The sequence below is a fragment of the Anser anser genome (genome assembly GCF_964211835.1).
Source record: "Anser anser genome assembly, chromosome: Z".
Taxonomy (NCBI): Eukaryota; Metazoa; Chordata; class Aves; order Anseriformes; family Anatidae; genus Anser; species Anser anser.
In genome coordinates this window covers 69598969-69620809 of record NC_139723.1, presented here as the reverse complement: position 1 = coordinate 69620809, position 21841 = coordinate 69598969, and the positions used below count along the sequence as shown (strand labels likewise).

Here is a 21841-nt window from a genome sequence, read left to right as displayed (position 1 = left end):
CGCCCCGGAGGCCGCCAGGGGGCGGGCGGCGAGGGTCGGTGCGGGCCGGGCCCATCGATGGGGGCGGCCGCTCTGCGCTCGGCTCCTCCGCCCTGCCTCTCGGCTCTGGATTAGCGAAACTGGCGACGTGGGACCGGGCCGGCCCCGCCGCGCCCCGCGGGGTGAAGCCGGGACTCGCCGCCCGCCGGCACCGCGCCGCGCCGAGGCTCCGCGGCTCCGCTCCGCACCGCAGCACCGCACCGCCCGCACCGCCGGCAGCGCGCCGCGGCCATGGCGCTGCGGGCCCGGGCGCTGTACGACTTCAGGTCGGAGAACCCCGGCGAGATCTCGCTGCGGGAGCACGAGGTGCTGAGCCTGTGTAGCGAGCAGGACATCGAGGGCTGGCTGGAGGGCGTCAACAGCCGCGGCGACCGCGGCCTCTTCCCGGCCTCCTACGTGCAGGTGATCCGCGCCCCCGCCGCCGAGCCGCCGCCGCCCGCCCGCTACGCCAACGTCCCCGCCGCCGGCTTCGAGCCACTGCCGCCGCCCGCCGCCTTCAAGCCGGCGGCACAGCAGCAGCAGCAGCAGCAGCAGCAGCAGCCCCCGGCGGCGCAGCAGCCCCCCGAGCCCTTCCCGGTGCCGCCCGCCGCCGGGTACCCCTTCCCTATGGCGCCCTACGGCGGCCCCTACCAGCCCAGCCAGGGCAGCGACGACGACTGGGACGACGACTGGGACGACAGCTCGACGGTGGCGGACGAGCCGGGAGCGCTGGGAAGCTCCTACCCCGACTACGAGGCGGCGGGGGGCGGCGGGGCAGCGGGGCGCTACCGGCTGTCCACGCGGTCCGAGCTGTCCCTGGGATCCCGCGGTGGTGGCGGAGGTGGTGGCGGCGGTGGTGGGCACGTAGCCGGACACCCGCACCCGGCCGGTGGAGGAGCCAAGAGCTCGGCCACGGTGAGCCGCAACCTCAACCGGTTCTCCACCTTCGTCAAGTCCGGCGGGGAGGCCTTCGTGCTGGGCGAGGCATCGGGCTTCGTGAAGGATGGGGACAAGCTGTGCGTGGTGCTGGGCCCGCGCGGCCCCGAGTGGCAGGAGAACCCCTACCCCTTCCAGTGCTCCATTGAGGACCCCACCAAGCAGACCAAGTTCAAGGGCATGAAGAGCTACATCGCCTACAAGCTGGTGCCCAGCCACACCGGGCAGCAGGTGCACCGCCGCTACAAGCACTTCGACTGGCTCTACGGGCGCCTGGCCGAGAAGTTCCCTGTCATCTCTGTGCCCCACTTGCCCGAGAAGCAGGCCACAGGCCGCTTCGAGGAGGACTTCATCTCCAAACGTCGCAAAGGCCTGGCCTGGTGGATGGACCACATGTGCAGCCACCCGGTGCTGGCGCAGTGCGATGCCTTCCAGCACTTCCTCACCTGTCCCAGCACGGATGAGAAGGCCTGGAAGCAGGGCAAGCGCAAGGCTGAGAAAGACGAGATGGTGGGTGCCAACTTCTTCCTGACCATCAGTGTCCCCACTGGCCCTGGGGCCGGCCTGGACTTGCAGGAGGTGGAAAGCCAGGTGGACGGCTTCAAAGCCTTCACGAAGAAGATGGACGAGAGCGCCCTGCAGCTCAATCACACCGCCAACGAGTTCGCCCGCAAGCAAGTCACTGGCTTCAAGAAGGAATACCAGAAGGTGGGGCACTCCTTCAAGTGCCTCAGCCAGGCGTTTGAGCTGGACCAGCAGGCCTTTTCGGCTGGCCTCAACCAAGCCATAGCCTTCACTGCGGAAGCCTACGATGCCATCGGGGACCTCTTTGCAGATCAGCCCCGACAGGACCTAGATCCCGTGATGGATTTGTTAGCGCTGTATCAGGGGCATTTGGCCAACTTTCCGGACATCATCCACGTCCAGAAAGGTAACACCCTTACTTATTTTCTGAAATTATAGTTTAATGTATCGGTGCCATGCAGACAGACGTAGGAACCAGGAGCTAAACTTTCTCCATGTATGGCTCGTTGGCCTTGGGTTAAACTTTTCAGTGTTTACTCAGGTAGTCTGTTGCTAAAAATACACAAAACACATCAGTGACAGCTTTCATTCTGTGCCAAAGGTCTAGACTTTGTTGGGATTTCTGTTCGTCAGAGGTTACTGAGCGTGACTGTGTGCCTCTGAAAGAAACCACATCTACCTGTGCGGCTGATACATTAAAGATTAATGAGCTTGTTTACAACCCCCGGAGATCAACTGGTATGAAAACATCTATTACTCTTTGACGTATGTCAGGTGTCTTAAATCTCTGATCTAGTAGGTAATCGATAAGTAATCTGAAGATGCAGATACACAAACTGACCTTGTTGTTGGAAGTGTCACATGCGTTTTGCAGTGGTGGGCATTCAGATGAGAAGTTTAAAGCCGTTGGTGTTTGTCAGTTTGGCCGTACATTAAACTCCCTTTTGCATCTTTGTGAGGACAGTGGTCTGCCACAGTGTTCCTAGTTGGGTTTTTTCATCCCTTGCCCTTATTATCCTGAAGAGATGTTGCTCATGTGGTACCCTTTTGGCATCTTTCTACCTGAAACATGCTTCTGAGGTTCACATTGCTGTTTGTTTGGCACTTTGTGATCCATTAGGGGGAAAGAAACTCTGAAAATGAAAGAATCATCTGCTATATAACTAGGGACACTCATTCAGATAAATACAGGTTTGTAGCATTGAATAAGTGTAGATAATTTCCCTGCTCTGAAGTTAATGCTCTTCATGCGTTCATCACTGTTGTGAGAAGAATAGCCCATCATTCATCCTTTTTCCTGTTATATCGCTGACCTATGGCTTTCAACTCAAAGATTAGAATTAAAGAGACCTAGGAAAACACCACCTAGGCTGTACAGAAATTTGTGTGTGTAACAGTTGTACAACAAAATGCGAGAGCTTCTTCACTGGAAACTATTTTCGAGATTTATTAGTGGTGGTCTGTATCCAGAGAGGCAGAGCCTTAACTGTGATCCACAGTGATTCAGTCTTTCATGCCCTTATCTGCCTTTTTCAAGGCCTTGAAATCTTGAGATTTTTGATGAAATGGTTGGAAGAGTTTTTACAACAGATCAAAAAAGGCAGGCTTTCTGGAGGTGCACACTATTGCTAGGAAAATCTGAGGAGGCAGAGTTGATATAAAGTACACAACTTGTTTAAGAAAGCAAGAGTTTTGTTTCAAGTAGATGCATCAAGTTCAGATTTTCATTCTCCTGTCGAATCTTGAAAATTGTGGGTGGAAACTTAAATAATCCTGATATTATTTTGAAGAGAAAACTGAAAAGTGCAGTCTGACCTTTGAGAATTTGCTCCGCTAGCTGGTGTGGTATTGTGTTCTGATAACAACTCTCAAGTATTTTAAATTTGGAGAAAAGTGTGACACAATGTCTCACACTTGGGAAGGGGAAAGATTTTTTTATCAGGTGCAATAAAACAGCAGATGATATACACTACTTAAATACAGTCTTAAAACTTTAAGATATATTATAGAGTTTACTTTGAGGAGAGGATTGGGAATAGTAGGATATGTGCTTGATTCAACCCATATTTCCTTTAGCTTGCACATCTCTATTCCTCTTTCATTTGTGTTTGAGTTTGCACTTACAAGAAGGTTTACCTTCTTGAACTGGGGAAAATTCATCTAAGCGAGCTTCCACCATAGCAGTGCAGAAGTATGATGACATGCATAGAGCTGATTTGGTGCCAGAAGTCTGTGCTGGAGCTGGATGGAGAAACGTACAGCCAGCCTGCCTTCACATGCTAATGCTCCAGCACCTCTGAGCTAACACAATTATTATCCCTGGTGCATATTTGCAATGAGAAAATGGCATGGGTTTGAGAATTTGGTCTCCTGAGTGTCCATATTCATCACAGGAACAGGGTTAGGGCTGGGTTATGCATTTGTTGCTTTTGTTCCCTGTAGAAAAGAAACAAACTAGAAGAAAGCTTTTTTTTTTTTCCCTCTCCATTTTATGGCTGTTTTATTGCTCTTAACAGTTATTTCTAACAGGGTATAACTCTTCAATTCCAAATTGTAAACTTCAGATGAAAACATGAACTGTTTGGTGTTCTTACAACATAAGACCTTTCTTTTAAATTTACAGTCTGGGATAGTTGCCAGTATGTAAGGATTATTATTGTCTGTACAGACCAAACAAAAATCTATTGGTGATAATAGATCATCTGAAAACAGTCGACGTGTCTTTCTTTCAGTGTTTTATTTTCTAGTGTACAACTTTGTGCAGTAAAATAACCCAAAAGTGCCTTTAGAGGTGGCAGAAACAGCAGCCTGTTGATACATTGCCAACATGGGCTTGGCTTTAAAAAGATGAACTCTACGGTTATGAGTGCTTCCTCCATTTTTCTCTACATAGTGCAAATGGATTGTCCACTTGGGGTAAAAAGCGAAGCCGTTTCTAGACTCCATCTCTGTATCCCTCTAGACCTGAGAAGGACCAAAAAAATAAAGGCGGCTATGCCCCAAACATATATGTGCTGGTAGAACCTTAGACTGCCTTGTCTTGTTAAGGGTTTGATCTACTGCAGATAGTTGAACAGCTGGTTAATGTGATTGGAAGCGTGTTTTGTGCAATGGACTGAGAAGTCTGCGTGTCTTGAGGTTTTTGAACAATTTCTGCAAAGTTTTTTGTGCCAAAAGATAGCCAAAGAATCTGAACTAGAGGCAAGAATTTTCTTCCATTTGGCCTTTATCTGTTTGTCTAAAGTTATGAACCAAAGACACAAAAGCCCACTGTTGCTTTTTCTGTGTATCAGCAGGGAAATGGGTTAAACATTGTGCTTGTTACTGTTCAGGGATCCCGGTCTTTCTGCCTCCCATGTTGAGGACATCGTACGTGATCTGTGATGTACAGAGTGATTGTCATTTTGGTCACTTAGGTAAAGATGGAAAGCCATGGGAATATGTTCAACGTGTTTAGTAGTGTAAGTATGTGATGGAATGGCAATAACTTCAATAGGAGATTTAAAGATTCCTGTCTGTCTGCCTCCTTGATGTTGAGCACTCAGTGTTTAAGGAATTTTCTGTGAGGGAAGGAGGAGTTCAGGTTCCTGCTCCAAAGGAGACAGAGGAGGGGTTCGAACTGCTTTTCTCCCACAGTCCGGTTGAGGACCAGCTTGGCAGCGCTTTGTGAGAAACCTTACTTGGTTTTGTGTGTGCACCCGTCCAGGCCTGAAGGTTCACTGAAACAAGCCCTACAGTGAAGAGCACACCGAGCTGGAAATCCCACGTTTCCATTTGGAAGTGCTTGGCGTGAGAGTCCCACTGGGACTGGCAACAGAGCATTTCAGTCCCAAGACATGGTTTCCTTACAAACGGTTGCTCTTTTAGACGTTTTCAAAATAAAACTGAGCACTTAGGGGAAAACTGACATTTGTAGGGGTAGATGATGGCAGAGAAGTGTCTCCGAGCCTCTCAGCACCCAAATACTTTACAGATCTAGCCCTCATCCACAGGGAAGTGCACCTAACATGCTTACATTAAAGTTTTCCTGTACATACCTGTGTGTTTCGGAATAGAGGATCCAAGTGTGTTAGACAGCTATACTTGTACTTAGTTTTCTTTAGCCTCTGGCAAAACATATGTAGAAGGGGAGTGTTTAGTTCATGAGGCTTAAAACCAAAACTGCACCTTGTCATTTTCTTTTTGCAGAACTGATGTACCTTTCAAGAAATGCTAGATTCAGTTGCTTTAAGCTTGAGAAGAAAAGCACACTCCCATCTTCGTTTCTGTGCTTTTTAAGGTCTAGTTGTGGAAATTCCCTAGGCATTCTTGGCAAAATAATTCCTACATATTAATTGCTAGAGCTTCACTCAGGTGATGAAATCTTCTGACTTCCATAATCTTCAACCTCAATGTTTGCTGCAGGCCCATGCAAGTTCAGGTTTGGGAAGTTTGTGCACATGAGAATTTGGGATAGTGTGTGAGTGTATGCTAGTGCTGTAGTTCATGCTTGTCTGGCTATCTCATCTTGATACTTGCTTAGTGAGAGTACAGAATTTAGTGGTTTTTTTCTTTCTTTCTGTTTTTGAAGTCTTCTTGAGGAATTACTGTAATTGGCCTCTTGTTTTCTGAAAGAGGAAGAAACACTGGCTAACTTGATGTTTCATCTCTGCTTTCCAAAATTGTTTCTATATCTTACCATGATGTTGTTAACTTCTGGTACGATTTTTGCAAAACAGGCTTAAGAAAGTGTTTTCTAAATGTTTTCTGAGATGTAGGCAGCAATTCATTTCCTCAGCACACCAAGCTCTAAAAGAATTATTTAAAAAGATCTGAGTGACCCTACCCATTTACTTCTTGATAAGTTTGTGAAAAATAAATTGAGGCAAATGTCCTTATTAATCTGGAGCAAACGTCATCCTAGACATTGGCTATAAAAATGCACTGGGTGTGCTTTTAGAATAACAAAATTATAGGTGAAAAAACATTCCAGATAGTAATGCATTGGAATTTCAAGCATGGAAAAAACCCAGACAGAAATCTGGAGGTCTCTATAACATTTTCAGCAGTTCTTGCAGGGAGGGGAGAAGGAAGAAGTCTCTATGTGTCCTTGAACGAATGAAACTGGTCAGAATTCACACCTAAGATTTTATAACACAGTGTAAAATCAGTGCCCTTCTCCCTTGCTTACTTTCTAGCCTATTAAGTTCATTGCACAGACTTGTATTCTCTTGTAATCCTTGCCAGGTGCCTTCTATGATAGTAAAAAGAGATGGGTACCCATCTTCCATCTATTTAAGGACTTTGATGAACAAGGGTGGATTTCCTTAGGATGACTGTTGTCACCCCTCTCAGCTTTCGCACTGCTGTTACCGGAGTGATGTAGTATTTATCTACTTGCTCCTGAATCACCCAGTTTGAACCTTGTAGTGTTTGAAAGAAGCCTGAGGGAAACAGACTTCTAGATGGCTAAACCGTGAAGGAATCCTCACTTTTAGCAACAGTATAAAATTACAGCTTCCTTGGTCTGTGTAAATCACACAGAGGACAACAATAAGTAAGACTAAAATTGAGCAATGCCCTTACTTGAAGGGGATTAAACAGAAAGAAAGAAAGAAAAAAAAATAACTTGTGTGTCTTGTCTGCCAAAAAGATGCATGGATCTTGCATTGATTGTTCTTTTCTTTTTCCTCCCACTCCCCAGTCTCTTCGTACCTTATCTTTCTAAGTGAGTAAGATTCATGCAGGTATGATGTTTCTCTTTCCTGGTACCTTTTGGAACCTCTCTTAGCTTGATATCACACAAATCTGACGATGGCAAGACATTTCATAGGCGGTAAAGTCCCAATGATAGTTTTTCAGCAAACAGCTGGTAGCAGAGGAAGAAGATCGCTGTTCCACCTGTGGGAAGGACTGCATGCACTGCTGCACACCAGCAAGCCTGTATCCACCAGGCATTTACTACCAGCAGGCTGGAGAAGTTTTGACCAGAGCTCACACTTGCATTTTTGACCACAGGTAGTAGACTCTCAGCTCTTGTGTTCTTGCTTACCACAAGAATTAAGACTCTGTGTGCTGGGAAGACCTCATGAACGGCAGAGAGAAGAGGGTAGCAGGATATATATATATATATATATATATATTTATATATATAAAACGCCTGTCACCATATTGATACACACTCTTGGGAACCACTCTGATGGCAGGGGTAAGAACTGGAGCTGGCCTTTTAGTATCTCAGCACTTCCGTTACCAACTGATTTTAAAAAGGGAAAAAAAAGCCACAAGACTACAAGATAAGAGTGCAGATATTAAAGAAGTAGAAATTATTTTGTAGAAGGAGGAAGCAGTTTTATTTCAAAGACTATGCAATAGCTTTTCAGGTTGAAGTTTCTGAAGAATCTATATGCTGAGAAAGGGTTCGTTGTCCTCTTACGGCTAGGGAAATGCAGGTCATGCTAGAAGGACTTCTGTCAAAACAGGGATGACCAGAATTGGTAGACTGAAAACAGAAAGCAACTCCTAGAGCTCTTCCAAGTCTTTGTAAGCACATTATCAAAAACAAACAAGCCGGACGAATTTTCTATTTTTGCAAGTCACCTTTGAAACAAGGACACGTTTCAGCCTTTCCAACATCTTTTCCATGACTTCATTGTTAGACTTTGTTTGAACAGTTAAAATGCCAAGTTAATGTGTGCAGACTGTATAAACTCATCCAGCTGGTACCGTACTTATTTTGAACTGCCTGATTCAAATAGCACAGAAACTGAAATTTTAATTAAAGAAATGAAATCACATTTGGCTGAGCCCCCAAGATATTAGCTTTATCAACGGATTTGAGCAAATAGCAAATGCTTTCTGCAGTCTTGTTTGTATCTTTCATGAAGGCCACAAGGATTTAAATAAAACAAAAAAAATTAAAAAAAGTTAAAAATGCATTTAAAACTTTTGAGTTGGTATTTCATGAAATCAGTAACTATATATATATATATGTACGTTAAAAGTCTGCTCAGGTCTTGACTATGCTTAGGCCTTGTCTTGGGCTGTTCAGCCTATGCTTTGGGTAGGCACGCATCACATATAAATAACTTCCGTAATAGTGATGAACTGAACCACCCTTTTTATGCCTGCGTGCGATTCTTTCAGAGCAATGTGAAAGCAGGTTAATGCTGTTACTGGGAGTTTACACTGCATTTTCACCCTGTGATAAAAACCAACTTACTAGTCCAGTTTTTTCAGAGCTACCATTTTGAATCATAGGCATGAATAGCTGTTCCAGCCAAGTGACAATAAACTGAAGGAAAATCCATTTTACCACATTTTCAAATTGCTTGGAGTTTAGGTAAGTCATGGTACTCAGAGGAGTAGATCACATCCTCCAAAAAGGCAGACAATTCTCTTCTGCCTCAGTAATTCTGTAATACTTTCTATACATTAGAATATATAAATATATTTATTTACAATTTTAGTTAACATATAATACAATAGTATCTGTTACAGCATTTTTATATATGATGTGTATATAGCATTATACTATGCTATTGTAAAGTTCTGCTTTTATATTTCAATCAGTTACGTTAGTGTTGGTTTACTTTGGCTGTTTATACTGCAACAAGGAATGTCCTTTCTGTCCTCACAGAGATGCTGCAGCATTCACGTTTCTAACAGAGGGCATTTAAGGTGCACTATGGAAAAAGTGGAGCAGGATCTGCACTTAATTTGGATCTCAGCTCTTTTCATAGGAAGTTACGTAAAGTGGCTCTGCGTGTTATATTTGCTGATCCTAGGACAGTCGTGGAACTATGCAGATGATGGTGAACAGTCAAATACCATAAACTGTGCTCACCTTTTGCATCCCTTCAGCCTTTATGGAGACCAGCATCCAAAAGCAGGACTTGCATAGGACCCCAATAAAGCAGGGTTATGAGAGTAGGTGAAACCGGCATTTATACTGGCTTTTCTTGACAATGTCATATGGATATTGCTATGCTGTGTAGCCTGTATTCTCCTGTCCACCCACATCCCATAAATCTCAAGAAATTTTTGAGGTTGCCATTTAGTATTATGACGCCTACATCCATTTTGGTAATAACTTGTATTCGTCTTCTATAGATCTAGAGGAGACATTTCTGCTCATATGCTGCCAATTGTACTGAAAATTAATTGTACCAATTGTACTGAAAATTAATTTCTCATGCGTGCACAACATCATTTCTGATTGAGGTTGTTTTCTTGACTTAGGCATTATGAACAGGGCATTTATATAAGCTATTAAGATTTAGTGGCATTCTTCTGGCAGAAAAGTACCTGTTCTGAACGCGCTGAATGGGAGAAACCCATGTTCAGAAACTGTGATAATTAAATTGTAGAAGGCAACTTAAATTTTTGGAAGAACAAACATTTATTTTAAAAGCCTGCTTGGTGCTACTCTTAAATGCGGGCTCGTAAGATGTACTTAAAATCACTGTAAGTTTTCGTCTTGGCACTCCTGCCAGTTGTGATCACTTACATTTTCAAGTGTCCACCCTGAAATTGTTCAGCATGAGCTGCTTTTCGAAGGGCAGATGTTATGCATTTCTATCAACCAGCCTGGTCTGTGGGGTCACTCCTTTCTATAGCCCAGTCTGTAGCATCAGCTGAAGTGCTGTCAAACCTCCTTAACTTGTAGCTAGGAGTGCTGAAAAGTACAGGCTGTCTTAGAATTGGGCAAAACCTGTGTTACTGAATGTTTGCCTCTCGGGCTGTGATGCACAATGCTATGTTTGTAATAATGGAAAGCCGTGTACACAGTTCAGCTGGATTTTAAAATTAACTCATTGATCTTATGGGCTTTCTTTCAGACATCACTCTAGGTACATATACAGTCATTAGAAATACTTGTAAACACATCCTGCAGTGGCTGCAATAAGCTTGTTCATTTGCAGAAAACATTGTCTGCATACAATACATCTAAAATATATTTCTTTTAAAATTGCTACATTCAGCATTCAGGAGGAAAAAAAACCAAGCACCTTTCAACTGATTTTGCATAATTTTTGCCTTTGGTAACGTAGCAGTGTGGGTTTCCTTTTTTTAATGTGGTTGTGCAGAGTGGTAGGTGTGGCAGACCTGTTGTTCCGTAGTGTTTCTTTCATTTATTTTGCCACCTTACTCACACCTCCTGTTGTCAACTGTTTTAAGGGCAAAGTGTGGCTTGTAGCTTGTATAGCAGTGCGCTGTAGCTTGGCTCAGTGAAACGTTCTTGCTGGAGCTGCTGGATTTATCTGGAGGACTCTAGAGCTGAAGTGTGCATTGCCAATGTGATAATGGAAGTATTTTTCAGTAGCATAAACATTTTGGAGATTCTGAACATGCCTAGGTATGATTACAGCCCTTGTTTCTCTGGATAAAAAAATGGGTTGTGTATACTCTTCTTATGTGTGTGTACACGAACTTGCCTTTGTATACACAGTGATCTACAACGATTTAATCAGACCTTAACTATGGCATTATTTAAAAATAAAAAAAAAGATAGCAGTTAGACATGTATAGTATCCATTAACAGTACTAATTCTTGAAAATTGAGTGGCATTTGACACTGTGCATTCTATCACCATCATTAATCAGTTATATAGGAATTAAATCAATGTCTATGGTTAAAACCACCAGATAAGATCAGAATTTGTCATGTTTCTGAAATCTCTGGCAAAGACTTTTATTTTTGCATGATATCTGCATTGTGCAGATTAGAGGGTGACTTTAGTTTGAACTGAAGAATGAGTCTCTGAGTGACAGCTTTTGATGAGCTTTGTAACAGGGTAGCTGAAAGAACAAATAGTTCCGTCTAATAATGCCACAGTCTGTCAGCATTAACCTGGGTGTTAGCAGAGACCTGTAATTTGTGAGCCTAGATTTATAGGATAGTACTATCTTATTCTGATATTTTTTGAGCAGTGAGCAAAAAAATAATGAAAAATCTGAGGTTTTTTTAGTTGTCATTAGGATGCATATTCTAAAAGCGTTATAGCCATGTTCCCATATCTATACAAAAACCTGCAATACTAAAGTAATTGTAATTTTATTTTTGCATTTTTAAATCACTTTCATTATGAAAAGCAGAACTTTCTTAAAATAGTTTTGCACCATCAAGAAAAATATCATCATTAAATTAGAAAGCTTGGTTTTGAAAACTGTGTTGACACTTTTAGAAAATACAAGTGACTTCATCCTTTTGCCTTTGATGTTGAAGACTGCTTGCTTTGTTATGTTCGAAACACTAAAATCAGATTTCAAAGTAGTGAGCCGTTCCTTCATTAGTTTCAGTAATGCTACATTTTCCCTGTGACATTCTTTTACGCAGTTAAGTCTCTACTGGAGAAGCCTTCTGTTTTTAATTTCAGGCAAATTCCCATTATGCTGCTCTCCCTTCTAAATCTCAGCCAGAAAATGTAAAGAATTTGCAGAATCTTAACTTAATGTAGGCTTCTTTTGTTAATCTGTGCTCACAGCATTCTTAAGCAAATAATCCATCAGTGTAGTACAATCTCTATTCTACTACGCACAGTTTCGTCGTTTCTCTTCGAATCGAGAGAGGGGAAGTGTAGGGGTTTGCTTCAGAGCAGGATTTCACGTTAGGTGTAATCTTGCGCGGTGCTTCTGATCCTTCCCTTGTGTTGGAGCGAGCAATTGCATAGCCGTGGGCTGAGCTGGATGGAATTGCTAAGCCATCGGCAAAGCCAAGCCCTCCAGGCCCAGAGCAGTGTTTAATTGGGTTAGTCATCTGAGTCATCCTGTAACAACATCTCTGCTAGCTGCGGTGTAAGCGGGACGGCCACGTAGATGGCTTCGCTTGGCAGCAGTCGGATGGGTTACGGAGACGGCTCTGTCTTCCACGGGGTAAATCAAAACTGCGGCTACGTGCACGTGGGCTGCCCGGCGTTTGCCTTTTCAAATCTTTAGGCAAAGAGCTGTAATTAAATAACAAATAAATAACATGAATAAACATCATCAGGTCTGTGGTAAGAAAAGTGTAATATCATTTCTAGTCACTTTTTATGCTTTTGCATCTTTTTATGAGAGCTGCTAAAATCAATGTGATGTGTATTGTTTTCTCACTTCTTTTTAGAAGTGGTGTCTCGTAATAGAAGTAAAGCAAAGGGAATTGTTTGCGTTCAAAGTTCTCCCTTCAGTATCGAGTAGCACACTTTAAAGGAGACATCATTGATGCCTACTGTTTGGCAATTTAATATGAAGGGCAGCTGAATGGCATGGAAACACAAGTTATTTTTCTTTCCAGAAAGTGATGCACCAAATCTGATTTTGTAGTTTGCAGACAGTAGGAAGACAAAATAAATTGTATGTATGTATGTATGTATTACACAGGTCTTATCATTTTCACAAGATCTATCAGATGAGACTGCTGAACAGTTTTCCTTGTTAATCTTCCGAGTTTCTGTAAAGAACACAATGTTTTCTGACTAGCTTTCTTCCCTCACGAGGGAGCCGTTTTTCAGAGGAACCTTTGTACTTTGACACAAATTCTTCGGGGAGGCTGGCGTACCGAAGCTTATTGGCCAGGGGACTTCTCAAAGGAGGCATTCAGGAATCTGGTGCTCTTTGTTTTTGCCACGCTTACCGCTGATACAAAGGCCAGAACAATCGCCCTCCCCAGATCTTTTCCGCTCTGCTATCTATTGTCATTTCGGGTATCGTTTTTGAGCAGAGTGGGTACGGATTTACGTCCGGGGCGGCTGGTGGCCACATGCCGTGTTCCTGTCCCGTGGAGCCACCGCTGCTTCCCACCTGCGGCACCAGCAGCCGTCACGCCAGGGGCAGAGCAGAGCAGAGTGGGGCGGGCGCAAGGCTAACGCCTCCCTCCCACGTTAAGGACCTATTCCAGAAAGTAGCTTTCTGCTTAATGTATCAAGGACAACCAGGGGAATAACTTTTCTTTCTTTGTCTCACGTATCTTCTGCACTTATTTTGCAGTAATTCCTTAACTCGAGGTATAAAGAATAACAGGAATGGGTGTATTTGAAAGGAAGTCTTACACTATCATAACAGTTTACGTATGTGTCAGTTATCTCACTACTAGTGGGAGAAAGCTATTTGCTGTGGTTTAGCATAATTCATCACTAAAGTGACGTACATATTTGAGTATCTGTAGTCATAAAGGCATTACAAATACAGGATCTAAAAAGCTATCTAAAACTTCTACATGCTAGGTGAGTTTTCCAGTTCAGTATTTTGTGCTCAGATACTGCAGACAGTGATATATAGGTGACTTAGTGGATGATACACATTCCTGAGAGCGACAGTGAATTGCAGACCCCCTGACCTCTACCGATCCTCGCTGCTGCTGCAAGTGCCATGTGTTAGTGACACCGAGCTGACAGGCCTTCATGTTTAATCCCATATTGCAAGCCCCTATGCAGTATTGCTGTATGAAGTTAAGTCATTGCTGCTACAGCAATTTTTTAGCTCTTTTTCAGAAAAGAGGAATACCTTTCTGAACAGCATCAGTAAGGACTGCTCATATTTTTTAAGAATCGAGCAAGCCCAGCCATGGGGCAGATGTCTGCTGTACTAAGCACTGTGCAAAAGCAGAGCAAAGAAGGGCTGCTGCCCCAGAGGTTTCCCTTCCTCTTGCTTTGTCTTCATGTGGACTCATAATTTCATATGCAGCTGAAATTTCACTCCTGACTACTGCATGCAGAACTCCAAAGCTGACATCCAGGTGCTGCTTCTAGAAGAGGAGGTGGGCAGTGGGAAGTTGGTCTTCATGAGCTGAGCCCCAGGACTTCTGCTTTCTGGTCACATTGCAGGCTGCAGTCTGGGCTGCTGCCGTGCACACTCAGCGCCAAGAACCCGGGCAGGGCTGGCTGCTGGCAGGCCGATCACATGCAGTCGGTTGTGATCCATTCCCCATGCATGAACGGGTGCTTGTAGACACATATGCATCCACATGATGTGATCCACTTACACATCTCTGTACACATACTTACAGGGTGAGGGGAAGTGAGTACAAGCTCATGTATGGGCTCAAACCCACCCTTGGTTCATTGTTCACACATGCTCAAAGCATTTCTGAACGTAATAAAACTGCAGGTGATAGGAAAATATATTGCTTGACCCAAACTTGAGTGCTCTCAGGTTCAGGACTTTTTTTTTTTTTGGTTTTACTTTCCTGAATGTATTTGATTCTTTCTGCCTCATTGCAACCTCATGCTTGCATGGGAGCTTCCTGACTCAATACACTTCATTTTTTCCTGGTAACTCCTCAGCACCTATTTAAGTTGCTGTTTATACAGCATGTTTCACAGCTTGCAAGTATTTGTTTCTAGCAGGAATTTTATGTTGCCCATATATTCTTGGCTGCTAGTATTACTATAAATGTCCCTTATTAAATGTGTTCGTGTAACCTAGGCTTGTCTAATCTCAGACTTCAAAACAAGTACTGAAAACTGAGTTTCTAAAAGCCCTTAAACAGCATTCATCGAGCACCCCTGTCTGTTTAACTTCAGTCTTTGGGTGATGAAAAATAGCATTCACATCTGCTTTTCCCCACCTTTAAGAACAGAAATAGATGTAGCACAGCTTTTTGCAGTGTCTGTGACCCAGGCCTTCTTTGTTGATTGAAAGCTATCCCTGACCACTGGAACCTGCTCTCCTAACAGAAGGGCTTTTCATCAGACCAGAAGCTTTAAATTCACGGACAAGTTGTAAGGGAATCTTTAGAAATGGAGCTAAACAGAAAATATACATATATATATATACATATATATATATATACATTTTTTTGAATGTGTTCCATCCCTCTTGGAACCATGCCTTTGCAGATACTTATCCCAGACATATTCAGCAGGAGATTTCTTTAAGCTAATATGCATTGGGAGGTGCCTCTTTCTGTGCCTTCTCCTCCTCCCTAAAACATGTGGTATTCTTTTCTAGGGCTGCCAGAATTCTGTGATTGCTACTGTTGTTCTGGTTGTTTGCTTTTAAATACGCCTTGCTTATTTGGATTGTCCAAACCAATGCTTGACGTTCGGATCTTTGAATCCAGGAGCTGGGGGAACGGAGCAGAGCAGCCCAGGTGGAGGGAGCTGCATCCAGCTGCAGGTGCTTCTCCAGGTGTGCCTGGCCAGAGGGGGCTCGCTCAGCCTCCGCAGGGTGTGGGGCAGAAGGGAAGGTGCAGAGGTGCCAGGCAGGCAGAGGAGAGGGGTGCAGCAGCAGCTAGGAGAACGTTTTGAGAAAACGGGAGATGAAACATGGTGTGTTGCTGTTAGTGAAGGTGCTTGCAAAGCCGTGCGAGCTAAGAGTGCTTTTTTTTCCTGAGGTTTACTAAACTAAGGCTTGAGAGCTTCAGTAGATGATGAACAAATTAAAAATGGTGTTTTAGAACAAATGATTGCTTACTTTTTAATATAAAGCACGTGGGTTGTTGTTTTTTTTTTCTCTGTGTTTGGGGAAGGTTTGTTGATTGCCCGAAAATAACCTAAATGTTTCCCTGTATGAAGTTATTTCAAGGTTTATTCTTTCACTGTTAATTCAGTACTTCATTTAAGATACTTGAAAAAATAATAAGAATTTTGTGTATAAGTATATGTATAAGCTCTTATACATCGCTGACTTCCAGTTGTAGTCTGCCTAGACTTTAAAGGAAATTCCACTATAGTACCAGCATGAAAACACATGCATTATGAGACCAGTGTTAACGGTTGGAAGTTTTCCCCTTGGATTCCTCTCCCTAATTATAAATCTTTTTTTAACTTTTTTTTTTCCAGAAAAAAAAAGTCACAGTGTATAATATTTGTAGTCTCAAGGGGTTTAGTGTTTGGTAATGTATGGTTGTATTGATGTAAAATAATTCGAAGATTATGCATGCTCCAGAATCTAGTTATACATTCAGCTGCTGATGCTGTAAAATTTCAGTATTTTTTCTTCCAGTTTGGTCATTCTAGAAATAACATCTAAAGCTATTTCCACACATCACAACCAAAGAGTTGTCATGTTTATTTAACCAGCTCCATCTGGCTCCCAGTTAAGTCACAAATTTCATATTTTTTCACAGCCCTGTACAGATTCCTGCAATGAAACAGAATGCAGAGAAAAAAAAAAAGCCGAGTTAGGTTTTGTTTCCTGAAAGCAATGTCCTTTTTGTAGAACAGAAGGTTGACTGTTTTTTTTTACATCGTATCCTGCCTCCCAGATTACTCAGTCTTTGAAGGGGAAAGCACAGATCTTCTGGCGCGGCCTGCCGCTTGCAGCACTGCCTGTGTTTTTTCAGTGCTGTTTTTTTGGGACAGGCTGGGGATGATGTCAATCAGCTGTCGCATCCGGTGCCAAGCTTTTGGCCCTCACGCCTGAGGGCTGTGGCATCGGGAAAGGTGTGGATGGGCCAGGCTGCACCAACCACCCGACACTGTCCTGGGGACCATCGCTCAAATACCTATGCTTTCTGTGAAGCAGTCTTCGGTCTAAACTTGTCGTGCTCATGACTTTCCTAGCAGGAACGGTCCATATGGTTCCTGCAGACCAGAGAGGATTTTCTGAAGCTCCTGATGGAGATCACATACTGGGACTGAAACAAACTCTTTTTCCCCAGGTCCTCTAAATCCTCTGGTATTCTAACTTGCCTCTAGTAAGAGCACGCTGACACAGTGGTTAGGCACTGGGACAGGCTGCACGGAGAAGTGGCGGCGTCCCCATCCCTGCAGGTATTTAAGTGACATATGGTTTAGTGGAGGGGCTCAGCAGCTCAGGTGCACAGTTGGACTTGGTCATCCTGAAGGTCTTTTCCAACCTTAATGATTCTGTGACCTTAGAGACGAGACAAGGGACGACTGCACCAGGCTGTGAGAAATGCCAGGGTGACGGGTGTTCAACTAAACAGGCAAGGAAAAAATGGAAGGTGATGTGTCTGCTGCTGAACTCTTTTTGCTGTTGAATAATGTTCACTACAAACAGAGATTCAGGCTGACAAGATGAAATTAGTCCTCCAACAGACAAACTGGAGGTCGTCCTCCTTAAAGACAGAGGTAGGGAGTCTCCTCTGTTAGCTTGGTTCCTCTGTAAGCGTGCTGTAGGGAGTACAGAAATGCATTTCTTCAAGGCAACGTAAAGGGAGTCCTGTTCATGAACTGTAGGCACTTGTATGATGTAAAGCATAATATGAAAGGAGAGAGTCATTTGAGACATTACAAGTAGCTGAAGGAACAAGAAACTTGTGTGATCATAAGAGTTTTGACGAATGTATCACTTTATAGTGATATATAGTGATTTTTTTGAGAAGATAAAGATGTATTGATCTGACTGTTCTTATGTATATGAATAAGATACATTCCCAGGGCGGCAGTGGTCACGGCACCAAGCCTGCCAGAGTTCAAGAAGTATTTGGACAATGCTCTCAGACACATGATCTGATTGGTCTGATTTTATTTATTTATTTATTGGGTGGTCCTTTGGGGACCCAGGAATTGGACTCAATGAGACCCTTCCAGCTTGGATATTCTATGAAGATATATGTGTGATATCTAAGGCAAAGAAGTTGCTTTTAGGGGAAACTGAGCTCATGAAAATGAATGTTCAAGATGCTTCTCGGTGTTCTGCGTCACTATATGAGTCTGTTTTGGTGACGTTGTGTTTTTGTAGCGTGTGTGCTTTAATCAGCTGTTTGGAGGAGGAAGGCTAGCAACCTTTTTGCTTTGTTTTTCTTCAGGCTCTTCCAAAATTGTGTTACCTCTATCTGGAGTCTACAACTTTGAAATAAACTCCTAGATTCTCTAGTACTCAGTGTATTTTGGGGTGTCTGTAGTGTAGAAGCAGAATGGTATACTGTTATTTTGTGTATTCGGATCTCCTTTTGATGTTTCACAAAGATTGTGAAAGTGTATGGTGTTTCACAAAGGTTTCTGAATGATGTTACTCTTCTGGTGTTTATGTAGGCTTAAATCTGACTCGTTTTGTAGTGCTTTTCTCCACTGCCGGTGTATTTATCAGTTATTCTCTGAAGGACACCATCTGATTTCTTAAGATTATGAAATAGGCATGTTTTTCTCTTACTGACTTTTGAAAGCTACAGCCTTAAAAGTTGCTTTTTTTTAGCAAGATACACTGTTCTGTGATTTTATTTGAAAGAACTTCCCATTCATATAAACACACGTGTAAATACATTCAGAATGAGCCTTATACAAATCCTTGTTAAATGACCTGTTAAAGTGCGGTAAAGTCTACATTTTCCTCACAGTTGTACTCTTGTGTTTTCTTCTTTACACAGGAGCCCTTACCAAAGTAAAGGAGAGCAAGCGGCATGTCGAAGAGGGGAAGATGGAGCTCCAAAAAGCAGAGGGCATTCAAGAACGCTGTAACATTATTTCTTTTGCAACCCTAGCAGAAATTAATCATTTCCACAAAATCCGTGTGAGGGACTTTAAATCACAGATGCAGCATTTCTTGCAACAGCAAATACTCTTTTTTCAAAAAGTGACACAAAAGCTAGAAGAAGCTCTTCACAAGTATGACAGTGTTTAATCTCTGAACATTGATTTGTGGACTTTGCTCAATTTGAACATGACTTAAGCAGCGAAGCAAACATCGCTGCTGTTAAAGAGCTATTGCCAGTGGTAGATGGTGGTACAAGGATGGTTTGTGTTTACCTGGAATCCCGGTTTAATCTCTGATATGTAGGAAGGAAACAGTTATAGGGCTATGTAGTAGAAACAGTACCACACATTGTAACTAAGTTATACTGTGTATGCCTACACTACCATTGTAACTTTTTTGAAATAATGAATATACTATTTGCCTTATTGCTTTTTGAAATACGGTATTTTAGTGCATACTTTGTAGACCTCAAAACCCTTTGGGTCTTTAAGGAAGTTGGCTAGATAAGCCTGCTTCAGATGCCTTTTTACTTTCCTAGATTTGGATTTCCTAAATTCAAACAATTCTCTGTTTACAGACTCCTACTAGAGCAGCTATGTGATTCTGTGCCTTTAGACTCTATTTTTCCTTTTCTAGTAAGTCACATTTTTATGATTGAATGAATGAAGGGTTGATGCCTATGAGAGGAACTGATAATGAAACCTCATATTAACTGGAAAAAAATCAGCTGCCATCCAGTTTGCACAGCAAGTACTGTCTTATGACAAATGTTGGCTCAAAAAGGAGAAATTAAATCTATTCACACTTTCCTTGAAAATGGAGACTACTTGTTACATGTACTAGGATGTTAAGCACATATACAAATATACACCATTGAATTCCCTTTCTGAAATGAATATTACAGTGAGGGGTTTTTTTAGGATAAAGCATTACTGTGAGTGGAAATTTGAAGAAATAGCCTAATAAAAGTGATGTTTATCAAAAGGATATGAATGCAGGCTATGTGGCTAGAACATTTTTTTCTTATAAGTAGGAAAAGATCTGCTCATTGCTCAGTCGCTGATTCAGTTTAACTTCAGACTTGCATCTACATTGCAGGTTGTCTGAGTTGAGACTCCACTGTGATTCATTAGTTTACTCGGTTATAAATTTTCAGGGATGTTCAGTAATACAAATGATCTGAAATCAGTCTTGGCTGAACTGACTTGGAAAACAGGTGGCATTTTTATGTTTATAACACTCAAGAATTAACAATTGTCTTAATTTTTGTATAAATATTTTTGACAAGCAGGGTGCATTTATATGTATGTAAACACTATCTTTTAAGGAGTTTTCTGGCTTGTTTCCCTTGAATTAAGTCTGAAGTCTGTGTTTATAACCTATTGGTTCCCTTCTTAGAGGTCAGTATGAGAGGGGGTTTTTATTTATCCTAGCCTTCTTCTCCTAAACAAAAATAACAAAACCTTCAAAGGAAGCAAAATGTTTACTTTATTTTTTTTTAATTAAATTAATCAAAGATAGCTTAAACAAATTAAAGCCTGGAAAAGGAAGTTAAGCAATAGTTAAGTACAAATCATTCCTCACCTATGCAGCAGAAATGTACAGTTCTTTTATTCAATCATGGGAGATTCTGTAGCTTAACCCCACACCTCTGTTTCAGAGGAATAAACGTAAGAATGTAGTTTTGGGTTTAAGATTTGCCCCAGAATGTTTGGAAGATTGCTATTTTGACCACTTTGCATTCAGCAGTGCTGCTAATACATACCCAAAGAAATGAAATACGGAGTGAAGAGGAAGAAAAAACAACAGTGTTTGTAACAGAAGGACAATCAGTGAGGGAAGAATCCATTTGCAGGCTATTGAAAGAGTGCTGCAAACAGCAATGTTGACTGTAAAATAAGGATCATAGTCATAGGGCTGACTTGCTCTTTATCTTCCTCATGGTGTCTTGTTCTACATTCAAAACTCACCACTTCCCATAACAGCTCTTCCCACCAGTGCTCCAACTTCCCACATACTGTTTAATTACCTGAGATAGCAGTGAGCCGGGTTTGAGCTGTTCTGTGGTTTACGTTTGCTTAAGCCAGATAGCATTTTGTTAAATGACTTTACAGTAATTAGATCAGGCTACAGTTGAAGTAATTCTATGTAGAGATATTAAGACCTGATCAGAAATTGATCTTGGTCCAGTTGAAGTATTCTAGGAGGTTAGTATTAATGAAGTGTACATGCCCAGGGGAAATTAAGCTGTGATATGTATACATAAAACATTATCAGACAGGTACAGTTTTCCCAAATAAACTGTCATGGCCATCACCTTACTTTCTCATTTGTGAATTTTTGGGGTAGAGGGAGAATAGGGGTGCTAATTTGTTAAACTTGATGTACCAAAATGCTTGACTGCAGTCCAGGATCTGAGGTGTTGCAAAGTTTGAAAAGGTATTAGCACATTAGCATCTTGCTTTTATTCTCACTTAGAGAGAGTTGGAGTTAAGCAGATGTAGGGAGCCAGAACTCAGTTCATGCTTACTGCACTCCGTGAGATCTACTATTTTAGTTTTACTTGGAACCAAGTGTCACATTGACCACCCATGCTGACGGACTACTGGATGGTGTGATCTGAGGTCCGAATGTACTCTACAAGAAGGTGAATGTATATTGTGTGGGACTGTGGAGGTATTGAGGGAAATCTAACAAAACCTCTTAAATGAATAAATGTGGAAGAGAGGAAATGAGCTCCATAACATAAACGCATTTGTTTTATTCCATTCCTGTAATTTGTGTTTGATGCATTACAATTTTTGTGCTGATAGTAATATGTGTCTGTTATATTTACTGGGAGTTTAGGGGGATTAATTGAAAGCTGCAAAAAGATTCACTGATGTATTGGTTTCTGTGAAAGTGCTGTATCCAATGAAAAATGTAGAATAAACCCATCAGTGGAATATAGCTACTTAAAATGATCAGCAAGTGGTGAGTGAGTAATGTTTCTTTTTAAATTAAAGGCTTTACATTTAGAAAT

At 42.3% G+C, this 21841-nt stretch overlaps 1 protein-coding gene across 1 annotated transcript; it reads left to right on the top strand.

The window, feature by feature from the left end:
- Positions 1 to 134: 134 nt before the first annotated feature.
- Positions 135 to 21782, top strand: SNX18 (sorting nexin 18). The gene is made up of 2 exons (XM_083818301.1): positions 135 to 1885; positions 18713 to 21782. The coding sequence occupies exons 1-2, from the start codon at positions 271 to 273 to the stop codon at positions 18964 to 18966; spliced, it is 1869 nt and encodes a 622-aa protein (XP_083674427.1). The 5' UTR covers positions 135 to 270; the 3' UTR covers positions 18967 to 21782.
- Positions 21783 to 21841: the final 59 nt, after the last annotated feature.